Below are 14,394 nucleotides of genomic sequence, written 5' to 3' on the forward strand. Positions count from 1 at the left end.
AAAACAAATGAATAAAATACATTAGCATTCTTCACCTGCTTCCGCGATTAGTTGCCATTGCCAACCATTTTTCCACACTTATGAACATCAATTTTTTTCAGATAATGAGAACAAGTCAAACACAATCACAAAAGGTCCTGCAAATCTTGACTTCCTTGTGCTTTTTGTTCATTCACTTCTCAAAAGCACTTTAATAAAATGACTGATGCAATGGTAAAGTTCTGTTCATACGTGTATATTCAACTCTTAACCGGGCTGTGGTTTCTCATAGTCTTCCTTATCTGAACTGCAATCCCCAAGACAGCACATACAAAAAGACAGGAATGGTTTCATATAGCAAACACAAGGGCAGAATGGCTGATCACTACACATGCAGATTACAATAACTGATGCTAGGACATTCACATTCATGAACATTTGGGCTCTTGTACCAGCAAGAAAAACAACGTAATCGTGCTAAGGTACTGCCGTGTTGACCAACATTCAACTTTTTTTTTTTTGCTGTCGTTTCATTTCAGATTCTGGTGGAAAGAGTAATATTAACAGCTAAATGCACCCATCTGAAAGAGAAGTGTGTCAGCCGGTTGCCAATATCACCTGCAACAGATCCATTCTAACCCATTCCAGTATTTTGAAGGAGGTACTTGGAAAATACTGTGCTAAATGGGCTGTACAACTAATTGCACTTAAATCGATATGCGCAAAGGCAAGGCATTAAACATACACTTACTACCAGCAGACTGACATTCAGCTGTGCAACAACTGAACTGTAACCACTCTTCAAGACGCGAGACAAAACCATTGTTTAAACACACATGAGGGACCATCACCCAAACACAAGAAGCTCAGGTCTGCTAAAGTAGGGAATTATTTGTCCTACATAGAAATGCATGTTCAGTACAATTATGGTAGAATATTAGCAGCATCTCTTTCCAGTTTCATGGGTCCTCTTATAAACTGAATCTAAGGTTTGTGCAACAGAACCCTTGGCTCCACAGCAAAGTATTCTATATGTCATATACTTGAAAGGTGACAAAGAGTTAGGGTTGTATTAAAACAGTTATAGTACTGTTTAAGAGAAATTTGCATCTAAATCAATATTCTATGTTTTCCGTTGCAGTACACAATCTTTACCAAGAGAGGGTACTTGGTGGCTTCTGTTAAAGGAAAGGGAAAATCTGAATATTTTTTGCATGCTCAATGTATTTTGCAAAAGAAATGTACCGGTAAGTAGAACCGTGAAAAGAAAACAGGCACAGGTAAGTATGCAGTCTGAATGTCCATATCAGAAAACTGAATCCAGTGCTAGGCTATTGCATTTTGCCATCTAGCCTCTACCAATGCCTTTTGCAGTTGTGATTGGCGCATTGGTATCAAAGAGGACAGTTAGAACGGAGAGATGGGTGAACGGACGGTGTCTGCTGAACTTTGAGAATAGTCCTCAGACTCTGGTGTGACACCAGCACCAATACCATGAGGGAGGCGTGGAGCAGGCATCACATCCTGGTGGCGTCTTCTTCTGAAAACTTGCTTCTCTTTATCAAGTGCTGTGGTCTGAGAGAAACACAGCAGCTTACTGGTTGATTCTCCACGTAACCATAGAGATGAGCAGCGTCATCCTCTTAAACAGTGAAATACTTGGAATGCTAGCATATAGTCACAACCAAGATGTTCAAGAAAGTATCATTGAGATAGGATAAGGACAAGCAACAAGGCGGCTTCTGCAGTGCCAGGTGTATAAAACGTTATACACCATTATACACCTTATAAACCTAAAGTGAATTTAGTGCGAGTTTTTATAAACGGAATGAGTAAATAGAAAATTAAAGTGCACAATCAGTGAAGAGGAAACAGCCACGGCACCAGTGAGATGAAGTGAAATCACTAAATGGTGGCTTTGATGAGGCATGAAAAGGGTTCCGCCAAGGGTCAATGGCTCAGACCCTTGGTGATGACTGGGAAATAGAGACTGCCAGCACTCTGCCATAGAAGCACCTCATATTAGTGCTCTGAAATGCCATACCTTATCCAGTACAATCATGTATTCCGGTCGTGATCAAAAGACCCTGACCTCTGGGGTCGTTAAATCTTGGTCCAGCTGAGCAGAGAGACAAGTGCAACTCAGAATCACCTTGAACTTACCAGCTCTAAACCACTGTTAATACTCTTGTACTGAGAAAATGCTCAAATATTTTCTAACTGATTGTCTACAAAGTAAAAAAGCATGAAATAATCAAGATCCGCCCGCTTCACAAGTGGTTTAAGTTGTTGACTGCTTTACTGAGAAAAATATTAATTTTGAAAACTATATTAAAAGGAAGGTGCTCAAATTTTAAGGGTGTGAAAACATTATTTAAGTGTTCAAGTCATGTCCCAAAAACACCCTCATGAGATAAATCCTAATCAGAATGAGACCAATTAGAACCATGGAAAAGCAAAAGAAAATAAAAATGGACAAAAGTAAAATCTTATTCCTATATTTCTGAAAAGCAAAAGTCCAAACTTTAGTACTCAATTATTGTGTAGAAAAAAAAATAAGCAGTCATGTTTATGATACAAAATACAGATACAAAATGTGCGGGTCAAATATAAACCTTTTTACTATCCCTTTATTTGTGGTGTGGGATCATAAAAAAGCAGGAGAAAAGTAGACCGATTCAAATAATTCCTTCCCTGATCAATGTCAAACAAGAATATAATTACTGGATATTTTCTATCACATTCTGCTTACTGTGCAAATTAAGTTCACTTTGAAACTACACAAGAAATTTTATCAATGAAAACCAAGATATTGTCGTTCCACGATGTAATTTGACAGAGGGCTGGCAGTCCATCTACCAGAGGGGGATGACAGACCACAGCACACATGCAAGAAGACCTGGCAGCAAGAACCAGATGAACGAACATGTGCATGCATATAAAACAGAGAAGTCAGTTATCTATCAATAATATAAAAAAAAAATGATGAATGATGATCACAACTCAACTGAAAGCCATTTGAATAATTTTCAAAGAAAAAATAAAATACTTTTGTGAACTAAAACATCCGGTGCCTATAAAACTGAAGTCATGAAATTTTGAATGAAATCCAAAAGATAGATTCTAATGCATAGTCACACTGTAGATGAGCATGATGTCATCTGCAGATGGCCATGCAGTGTCAGCGCTTACTGTGATTACGGACACTCCTGCTGCGGTGCTGTTGACCTTGGGCGTTGGGTTAAATTGCTTCTTGATCTTCCCAGCCACAGGCAGCTGCTGCTCATTCTCCAACACGCCATCATCCCGCTAATAACAAAACATATCACTCTACTGGCTGAACCGGTTACTGTTAACTGTTGGTGAGAGGACTGTATTCAAAATATTGAACTTACATTGACCCATGGGTGATCAAGCACCTGCCCAGCCGTATATCTCTCATCCACCTCCACCTGCAGCATCCCAGTAATCAGAACCTAGGGAATCATGACATGTTGGTCATTAGCATCCACTATAATGATGAAATCGGAGCTACCAGTGCAACAGATCACTGACACGAACCTTAGCGGTATCAGACACGTTGTCCCAGTACGGTGCGGGGAAATCAAGCAGACCATTTAAAATCTGTTCAAAAAGAGCCTCCTGATCTTCACCACTGCTGTTGAAATGAAGCCAAATAATAGTCTATGATGTGATTTAAATGTTGTTAATGCATCATATTTATATTTGATACCGTAGCACTTACCTATGGAATGGAGGAAAGCCACACAGCAGTATGTAAGTGATGACACCAGCTGCCCAAATGTCAACCTTGAGGCCATATCTTACACAGGACATTTCAATGGTCGACATTACACAGAAAGGTGCCAGGAGAGAGAGAGACTATGCATGTTAATTACAGAGAATTCATGAGGCAGTTTGGATTGGCATATTACAGATTCATTCCCCGATCATGCTTCAGCGGACCAAAACGATGCAACACCTCTGACTCACCCGGTTTCAGCGACGATCTCTGGAGCTACATAAGTTGGTGTGCCACACACAGTATAGAGGGGCCCGTTGACAACAGTAGCCAACCCAAAGTCACCCAGCTTTAGAGATTTACTTCCATCATGGTGTTCATAAACCTGCGGAACAGAAATAGCGAGGCAAAGTGAAACCGCAATACAAAGTTCTGGGTAGCACGGCTGCCTCACAGCAAGAAGGTCACAGGTTCAAATCCGACTTGTGGCCTTTCTGTGAGGAAAGGCCACATTCTAACCATGTCTGCATGGGTTCTCTGGCTTCCTCCCACCACCAAAAACATACAACTTGGGTTTATATCTTTCTTGAAAATGAGAATTAGTTCTCAGTTAACATTCCTGGTTAAATAAAAGGTTTAAAAAAATGGACGACATTAGGAAGACTACTTGGAAAAAAAAACACATTTCAAAATTTAGAAATTTGAGACTCTTCATAGCCGTATGAACCTACAAGCAAAGAAAACTTACAAGGGGATTAACAACAATGATGTGACAATAATTGTCGTGTCACTCACCAGCAGGTTTTCTGGTTTAATGTCTCTGTGGACGATATGGAGACCGTGCAGGTACTTGATGGCGCTCGCCAGATTGAACAGCATACAGCTGGCGTCTCGCTCTCTGTATTTATTAGAGGAGGCGATTGCGTCAAAGAGATCACCACCCTGGAGGAGAAGTATTTGAGATGTGGAAGAGTACCAATTTAAAAGATGTACCGGTATTGAGAAATTATGTCAGATAAATGAAATCCAGGAAAAATGGCATCTACACAAAATAAAGCTGAAGAAAATGTATTGAAAATTATAAAAAATTAAACTTGTGCAGAATTTTACCTTGACATTTAAAATAAAATAAAAAAATTGTAGTACCTTAACCAACTCCATTACAAGATAGAGGTCACTGTGGGTGTCCATTTCCTCAATTACAAGTACGATGTTGGGATGTTTCACGCGCCGAAGAATTGACACTTCACTCTGGATCATGTGCTCCTGGTTAACAGTAAAGTTTAGCCATTTAAAAAAGCATGTAATGATCACTTCATAAAAATAATGAACATGATACTGGAGAGCCTCCTTCTCAGAAATAAAATAACATTTCTGTTTCAGGAATTAGATGAAATCATGTCGACATTCGTTGCCGCGGCTTAACTAGGTTCATCTGGCGCCGGTGCTAAAGAAAAATAAAGAAATTAATAGTTTAAATAAGCCATTATTATAATCTCAGAACGCTAGCACCATCTGCTGACCGATGGCAACAGGAGCCCAGGTGGCAACAAGCAGAAGGGCTTGTTCATGATGCTTTTTCTACCCTGTGATGATACCACCAATTAATTTGTTTTATCTATGTGAATGAATATGGAGCAGCAATGACTCAACTCTGCTGGACAGCCCTTGTTCACGTTGAGGCCACTTTTTTCCTGGTGGCGAGTGGGAGCCTCGCCACAGCTGGGAATTATTTCTGATGCTGTAGGTTACTGATCTTCAGAGAACACATTTACAAACAATCTATATCTTGTGAAAATAAAATACAATGCGTACTTGTGTAATACAATGTGTAGCCCTGTCACTGGACACTTTCATTTATCAAGGACATTTCAAAAGTAATGTGTTACTTTTGGTTCGTCTGTATTAACTTAAAGCATTAAGGCAGAGGTGCCCAAACTCTTCCATGGAGGGCCTAGCCACTCCAGGTTTCCTTTCCAACCATCTCTCCAGCAGCCGATCTCACGAAAGAGCGCCTTCCCTCAAATTGAAGGAGGTGTTCATAATTAAAATCACCCGCTTTAGTAACTGGCTGGAAGGAAAACCTGCAGTGTCTCAGTGTCCCTCCGTGGGACAGTTTGGACACCCCCGCATTAAGGCGACCTAGCTGTCCAAATCATTGTCGTTTTCGTGCCGCCTGTTTGTTGTTCCAGAGGTGCGTCCTCCCACCTCGGATTTCTATACCACCACGTCATGGGAAACAGATGAGATGTCACATCATTGCATTTGCATCTCTTCATCAGCCTGTTGGACATTAATATGTCTACAACTAAGAAGATGGTCAGTTTTAAATAGAATCCTACAGTAAATGCTTCCATGTTGCTCCGTGATCACACTGTTGAGGCTTTTCTGCAATTGAATTATTCTGAAACTGCTGCTTTCAATCTTCATGTTAATGCGTGTGTGTCAAAAAAAAAAAAAAAAAAAACCAAGGCATTCCTTTTTTTATTGCAATCATTATGTGGCCAAAATAAAACGTTATATTGTAGTTTCATGGAATTTGTCCTCACATTTTCCTTTGTCAACTGGTTTGGGTTAATGACCCTCAAAATTGAAAGCAGGCTGTTGGGTATCATAAAAGCGTGTAGTAAAACTGCCACCGTGTCCTTAAATGGCGTTCCACAGCTGTCTGTGATCAGGCCTTCCACCCCAATCCCTCCCAATGGCGTTACTTCAGATATATTATCAACATGCCCAAACTCCTTTACCGACAACGGCCTTATAAAAAGAAAGTCAGTGAAATATATTCTTATTTGCTCATTTGTTGTTTACAAAGATTATCAGTGAGGACACCGTTTAATGATGTGGAAAATTTCAATTGAAAGAGCATCGCAAACCGAACAAGACCATAATGAACAGCTCGAGGGGTTAGGAAACTTCTTATGACTAAAGTCAGCTGATGAACAGCAGGCTCACCTTTCCCCTGCATTTATCTTTGCTGATGATCTTGAGAGCATATTCCCTTCCAGTGGATCTCTCCACACACTCACGGACAACAGCAAAGTTTCCATCCCCTAATGTCCTCCCAACTTTGTACCTCTCTGCTATGGAAGCAGGAACTGAGGGGTACTCATCCATGGGCTCAGCTGTGGAGCAAAACAAAAGAAGCTAACATAAAAGGTAGGGACAAAGCGATCTGTACTTAACGTAGATTCCATTCTTTTGCTTGCCTTCACTGCCAGGCCCATCTCCCTCATCCATTGAGCTGCAAACCTTCGTAGAAGCTAAAGAGAGTGAAGAGCCGCTGTGTTGAGAGCCCTGGAATGAAAAGCAAGTCAGAGTGAGCAGGAAATACAAACTGATTCCCCTGTCTTATATACCAAGATTCAAAGGAGGTAGACCTTGTAAAAAATGAGATTACAGACATTTTACTCAAAGCCCGTTTGTTCCACTCTGCAAGCGTAGAGTATGTAGTTTAAAATCTGATAGGAATAAATAAAGCGTGGCAAAACATCAACAATCATCCTGGCATGTGGCTTGAAAATAATATCCTCCATTACAGCCACAATACCAAACCATCCAGCATTATGATTCATTAGTAATGGTATCACTGCAGAATGGACTGCGCGTCATAATATTAAAATGCACTCGTCTTCCCCAGTCATAATCATCATCATACACAACCCTGGTTCCAAATAAAAAACTGTAAAACCTTAACAAAAACAGTGATCTCAGTTACCACTCAATTTTCACATTCAGTTTTAATGAAAACAGTGCAAAGACAATATATCTAAATCTGTAACCATTATCTAAATGGATTTTCAGAACTATATGCTTATTCTGAAAAGCTGGGTCAGGAGCAACAAAGACTCTGGATCAATGAAACACACCTGACTAGAACAGGTAAACAGTTGACAGAATTTAAACATCCATTTATCTCCTGGTGAGCGTTTTGTCTTTACCCTTCTGAGCGTTTTGTTGTGTGGGGCCAGGCCTCTTTTTTTTAATATATATATAGCCTTAAGGTAGCTTGTAAATGGAAAGGTGTTATTTGTTTTGCTACGCACACAATTCATGCCAGCACTCCCTGGTGCCCTGCCATTGCTTTTCTTCCAGACAGAAACAATATACACACAGATGGCCTTACTGGTACAGTCAAACAAAACAGTAAGGTCAATAATGTGCAGCAAGAAGAAGCTTTAAAATATTTGACCTACACTATTTTAATGTGGAAAAATAGTCATCTCATTAAACAAATTTACAATGATAGAGAACCTTCAAATGGGGAAACCTTCAAGAATGTATTGATGGAACATCCAATTTGTACCTGTCGTCTTCGCAGGCTAGCTGGACTGGTTGGAGACGGGCTTGGAGACTTTCCAGATCGAGGCGTGGACAGCTGACTGCCTGCAGTGCCATTAGCTGATGGTACAGAGAATACGGAAGGAAACAATCAGCACAATGTGGAAGTACTGCACAAAAATAAATACATTAATGTAAACATAATGTACTGTATATGCATTTAAAAGATCTTCTAGGGACAGTCTACCTCCAGGGCACTGCCGAGGTAGCATGAAACTAGGAAAGCCCTCAGAGCTCATTCCCCTCGTAATTAGATTTATACATCCACATGGTGATCTGGAGCTTCATCAAAAGGCTATAAATAGTTATTGGTATATTTTATACACCAACCGTAAAAAGTAAATCAGAGTTGTGTATTTTTAACTGATTTTTGAATCTATAAATGGGCTTTTAAATGTTAAAATGTAAAACATTTGCTGACTGCAATGTTAACAAAAATGTCCAAGTAATCCAAAATTCAGGCTCTCTTATAACTTTGAGTTATCTTGCTAACAGACAGAAAAAAAAGACAAACCAGCAACCCCCGCCTCAAACGCACAAACCTGAACTATTGGATGATGGAGACTTGCTCCTGCGGGATATTCCTCCACTTCTTGGGGAAGAGCGGCCCTGCAAAGAGGGGAGCCGGCTATATGATGCAGACTTTACCATCCTACATTCTGTAGAGAAAGAAGGAAATATTATTTTTTTAACAACAGCTGCAGAAAAATGTTTCTTGAAGAGAAAAAGAAAATGAGCCACTTCCACTCTTTGATTCAGATTTTAGTTGTGACAATTTAAGGTTCTGTCAGTTTATAATGAGAAAGAGGGATTAAACAAGAGCTCCACAGATACGGGACACCATAAGATGTACAGCAGCACTGTGACTCCATTAATAAGCATTATTTTATATTGCTTATGAAGCAAGACGTGACAACAAAGCCACAAACTGAATAATGGTGTCCCTCTCCATTTTGTCTGGACCATTAATCAAACACACACACGGTGTACAACAGCAAGAAAACTAGGTCAGGTGAATAAATGAAGCTATTGGGAAACTAATTTCTAGTTCAGTCCGTCTCCAACCACCAAACCTTGAACATCAGACTTCTTAATGGTTTTCATGTCATTGATTCAAAGAGGTTCATTCATTAGCTTTTATTAATATTTTGCAAATACCGGTAGTTCTGTTGGACTATGTCGATCAGAAGCAGCTCAGTTGTGAGGCCGGTCTGAGATCAATGTTTTAGGCTGTTTCTGATCAGCCAATATGAATTTTGGGCTTTAAATAGCAACTTCATTTCAAAGCACCACCCATTATCGACTCAAGCACCACCTCCAACAAGCATAGATAGAGACCAAGACTATTTATACTGTGGTACTGGCATATTCAGAAGCAGTTGCAGCAGTAGAGAGAACACTGTTGACTGCAACCCCGCTGGAGGCATAACGATAATCATTTTGATTGATTCAGGATTTAGTAACCAGTGTCATTCCTCCACCCTCCCCAGTGAGTGAGCCAAGCCTGGGAGAAACGATGACACTTACCACCGTCATCTAAGTTGAAGTCATCCTGATAACGGAACTTCTCAGGGCCACAGGCAAAGAATATATCATCATCCCCAAAAAAGTCCTGAAGACAGGTGACCTGAAGAAAAAGAAAATGGCATCTGTTTTTCAGCTCCAGTAGAAAGACAAGTTTCATATGTCCCAGATGTTAAGACTGACCAACACAAAAATAAATAAATAGCACTATTGTTGTGATACTGAATCATGTCAAAATATACAGTACAAGCATATATATAAAGTTAAATTCTTCCTGTAAACTGATCGTTATTAATCTATTTTTCCCCGAATTAAATAAATTGAAAACATGCTTAAAATTCCAAAGTATCATCCCATGTGTTCCCAAATAAGCCTCCCATTAACTGACCTTTGTAAAATTACACACTATATATACACACACACACAGAACAGTTGCGTCTCAGATACTATGAGTTGGCTGCCGCTCTCATCAGAACAGAGGCGAATCACAGCAGACTGATAAATAAATGAAGCTGCAGATGAAGTCCTGACCTTCTCTTCAAAAGAGATTACTGATGCATTAAGAGCAGCAGGTGGAGGAGAACCTAGTCCTCCTTTCATTTCCTCTGCAACAAAAGGCAAAATCAGCAAAAACAATGATTATTTATAATCATTGACATGAGCAAGAAGAAATATTTCTGCCTTGAATTAGCTGTTCATTTAGACAGATTATACATTTAATTTACTTAAAAATCCTTGATTAAATAAACTTTAGATATTGTATGTTATTGAGTAAAAAAAGTACTGTTAAATACTGCAGACTGGTTGTTTTATTACAATATATTTGGGAACAACAAGGTTTAGAAAAAAAAAGAAAAATCAATATATACAAAGTGCAATCACTTCAGGTGGCCATGCATTATTAATTGTGTCATTAGAAAGCATATAGGTTTCAGCAGGTGTCTAAGTGCCGAGACATAGCGCAAACCAGCCTCTGACCATTTATTAAAAGGTTATGATTATATCTTTTAGTTACGATCTACCAATATTCTACTTTCTAATGCACCAGTGAGAGATTATTTTATATTATCAATAACACAAGCATATGGAGCTTTGATCTTCTGACTGTAGTCAAAAATAAAAAAGATGAAATACAAACAACTGGGTTGGTTTATCGGTAAACTGCAGCAAGACCACTTTCAAACAGGCAAAGGAAACCCAGCCATTGTGCACAGAGGGGGGCTTAATATGGCCCAGTTCTCCACAGGCACCGCCCCGATATACCCTGCCCCACCCCAGATCATAGAGGGAGGACAGCAGCCCAGCAGTTACCAAGGAGACAGAATCGGAGATGAGAGGGACGAAGCTACTTTAAAGATCTGCTTTCAGATCCAATCTGGAAAACAGACCAACAAAATGCAGGAAACAAGAATATATCCCCATCATAACAGAACAACAGAGCTGATAATCACTGTGATGATGCAAGTTCAAACACGGCTTCACACATTGGGTGGCCATCACCTCTATTATCTCTCTCTTTACCTAAAAACCACAATAAAACTTAAAATTTTAAATGTGTAATGTGCAAATCCAGAGAGAAATAAGTATGATATCAGCTGTGTGCTCGGTTATGTCTGCTGGCTCAGTGACACAGCAGCTCCATCAGGCCTACCATCCCCCTAACACACTCGAGCACAAACACACTTGTGGTCCAGGAGCATCCTGTGCAAATATTGATCACCACCGTTTGAACATTAATTTCCTCAAGCCAAAGGATTCCTGGTAGGTAAAATGGTAGGCATGCATGCCATGTACGATGTACAGATTGATCTTAGTTAAAAGCGTGCAACAAAATATAACCTCTCGTTCTTATTTTGCATGGTGTTTGTCGTTAGTCGTTGCATCAATTGTTTGCCGTCTATATCACACTGTCTGCATTATCATAAGCGCTCAGTAGTCCAGAGGAAAGACGAGATGATGCAGCACGCAATATTAACACGTAATCCCAGATTTCGATTAGGTCTGCTGTAGAATGCAGTAACTATACTGCAATTGTGTCTAAATAATGTTAAAGTAATATAAATAACTTCGTTATTTTTGCTTACATGGGTTCGATTCCTATCTGCGTGGAGTTTGTGTGTTCTTATTGTGTCCATGTGTGTTTTCCTTCCACCTCCAACCTAAAGGTTGTGCGTCTATTGCTAGAAACTATTGTGAATACTACTCCCGGTTGTAGATCAAATACCTATTGTCTACTTTTGTTGCTACAGATTTACAGAAGTACACAACGTGATCTGTTTGAGCCACCTTTTTATACTCACCGACAGAATAAATGCCTTAGAAGCTCATGCTTAGACTCGTTTCACTGATCAGATGCATTTTACAACACTTTGGATCTTGCCATCCACCAATTGTCATTATTTCTGGGACAAAACCACAAGCAGGTCATTCACTGAAGGTTAAACTCACATGAAATCATGGCTTCTGATAACAGGAGCTTTTGTGGCCATCTGTAACCACAGCAAGCCAAAAACGCTGAGCTTCACTTCCCAACACACAACTTCCCAATCTTACTGCTAGAGAAGGCGTACACGACATTAACGCCACTCAGAGGAAGATAATGTTTGGCGGTCCCTGCACGACAGAACCATATGAAGACACTGCAATGTCCTGTGCATTTAGGCTTTACCAACAATCTGTGCTCTTTATTAAAGCAGGTTTGTTATTTGGTGTGAAAATCATTTGTATTATTTTTTTCCCCTCCATGCAGCATCACAGAACGGCTCCTGTTCTTGTTGCATACATGCAATTCATCTTTCCACCACATGCAAAATAAAGGGAAGAAATGCTGCTATCGCCTGAGTCCTCTCATACGACACCTCCAGTCCTACACCTCTACTGCACTGCTCTGCCGCAGAGGCTGTTCCTTAGCAACCAGCTCAGGAAACCATTTTCGCCGACGGAACCGAGGGGGGGGGGTCCCTCTTATATTTTGTGATGGGGTGAGAGAGTTCATGCAAGATTGAAGTGTTAAAAAATAAATCATAAAAAAAACCCCTCAAATGTCAGAGACAAATTATTCCTCTTATTCTAAAAACTCAGAATTCACTCACCATGCTCAAAATATTCAACAATGAATGTGCACCAGGTCTGTTGCATGCTGGGATAATAAAGTAGAGCAAACTAAAGTCCCTGAAACTAAATGAATCATGATGATACACCACATGGTTACATTATGAGCAGATGTACACAAGGTGAACAGTCTTTTTTTGACTTCCATCAAAGACCAACCTAAGATAATGGCACTCCCTTAGAACAAGCAACATTCAGAAAAGCATCATCTATACAAGGAAAACACACACAGGCTGCATAACTGGCTTAACGTCTATAACAAGGTAAATGTAACTAAACGGCAGGTCACAGGCTCTATAATAGGAACACCTACCGGCTTGCCGTCAACAGTATGCAGCCTTTTGACGACTCCAGAGTCCAGCTTAACGGCATCTGTGACGTCAGTCATGACTTGCTCAAAGGAGTGGGCAGTCTTCTTGTTGAGCAAGATCCGGACAGCCTTGCGAGGCTTTACTCCACTGCGGACAATGGTTACCAATTTGGGCTTAATAAAGTCCCTGCCTTCTTTGGTTTCTGTGGATCCAGAGTTGGCACTGGCGAGGGAAACGGGATCACGGAGGGACACGGCAGTCCGAGCTCCAACCGACCAGTTGGGATTTACATTCTTTGTGTAGTCCAGCGTCTTGTAGGGCTCTATGGACGCACAAACATAGCTGCCTCCTGCGGAAAGATACGGGACGTCAAGATTTCAGCCTGCAAAATATGAAGACTCACGAAAAGAACCACCAATATTCAGGACCTCCTAACGATAGACTTCTGTGCTTCAAGACTGAGGATGACGAGTGCCATTTGATCTGCATTAGATTTAATTGCTTAGTGCAGTCTGGCCACACATTATGCATTATTAAAACCAACACTGCTAACCTTCCACCAGCTGGTCCAAGCTGGCGATCTTTGTTGACCCGTCGACACTATAAATGGTCCGCACTCCTTGTGGCAAGTTCACATTATCTGACAGAGACCTTGTGAGGTCAGCCAAGAGCCCTTCCATGGACCTGAACCTATCCTGAGAGATGGCATAGACGATCCCTCTGAAGTAGCGGTCCCCATTGCGGTAGAAGCGAATCTTCTTGGCCTTCTTCCCGGAGCTCAGCGCTTGCAGGGTCCTGGTCCTGTACAGGCTGCAGTGAGCGCTACGAGTCGGACTCGGGAGCCCATTCCCTCTGGATCCCCTCCGTGTCCTCTCAGCCTTGTCCCGCTCATCGAAGTGCTCCAGCTCCATGACAGCGCAGTGCTATTAGAACCCTGAACAACACAAGCACATGATTTCCTACTCAGATGATCTTAACACACGATAGAATGGAGGCCCCGTCTGGGCTCCTGATGCAACCCCGATGGTGCTGCTCACCGGTGTCCTATGAAGCAGCACGTCGGTCCGTGTATCTTTTGATTTGATGTTTGGTGTATAAAAACTACAGAATGCCTAATGCTCTAATGATGTTCAGTGTTCTCGTTCATTGTAGAGTACTCTGTGCCACAGGTAGGGCCACGCCGCCACAGTTTACACCTTTGTTTTGTATCCAGTCCAAAATTAAAACGCACCTTTCCCTTTATTTGTGTGTGATTTAATTTTGGATCATACAGTGACTTTCAAATTTCAGCCCTCACCTTTTAGCTACGGAAAGAGAAATGCCCCATTAAAATAAATAAATAAATCAAGTGGAACATCAAATACCCCCCCCCCCCCCCCCTCCCCC

The 14,394-nt window shown here is 40.8% G+C and overlaps 1 protein-coding gene across 2 annotated transcripts; it reads right to left on the reverse strand.

Moving 5' to 3' along the window:
* Positions 1-1,386: 1,386 nt before the first annotated feature.
* dclk1b (doublecortin-like kinase 1b) lies at positions 1,387-13,919 on the reverse strand. 2 transcript variants are annotated; one of them, XM_068745179.1, is made up of 15 exons: positions 13,562-13,919; positions 13,011-13,357; positions 9,590-9,689; positions 8,611-8,721; positions 8,028-8,122; positions 6,931-7,018; positions 6,677-6,846; positions 4,868-4,987; positions 4,517-4,663; positions 3,973-4,106; positions 3,725-3,802; positions 3,541-3,637; positions 3,375-3,455; positions 3,172-3,288; positions 1,387-1,554 (listed from the first exon to the last, which is right to left on the reverse strand). In XM_068745179.1, the coding sequence occupies exons 1-15, from the start codon at positions 13,917-13,919 to the stop codon at positions 1,387-1,389; spliced, it is 2,211 nt and encodes a 736-aa protein (XP_068601280.1). The 2 variants fall into 2 exon arrangements, with proteins under 2 accessions (XP_068601280.1, XP_068601279.1); XM_068745178.1 differs by having other exon boundaries at positions 8,605-8,721.
* Positions 13,920-14,394: the final 475 nt, after the last annotated feature.

This window comes from Brachionichthys hirsutus, chromosome 11, assembly GCF_040956055.1.
Source record: "Brachionichthys hirsutus isolate HB-005 chromosome 11, CSIRO-AGI_Bhir_v1, whole genome shotgun sequence".
NCBI lineage: Eukaryota > Metazoa > Chordata > Actinopteri > Lophiiformes > Brachionichthyidae > Brachionichthys > Brachionichthys hirsutus.

Excerpts from the sequence above, each read along its gene's own strand:
- dclk1b (XM_068745178.1), bottom strand. The coding sequence starts at position 13,919 with ATGGAGCTGGAGCACTTCGATGAGCGGGACAAGGCTGAGAGGACACGG. Across the intron at positions 4,664-4,867 it reads TTGTAATGGAGTTGGTTAAG|GGTGGTGATCTCTTTGACGC; the intron begins GTACTACAATTT and ends CTTCTCCTCCAG. Across the intron at positions 1,555-3,171 it reads CAGGAGTGTCCGTAATCACA|ACCACAGCACTTGATAAAGA; the intron begins GTAAGCGCTGAC and ends TGTTTCTCTCAG.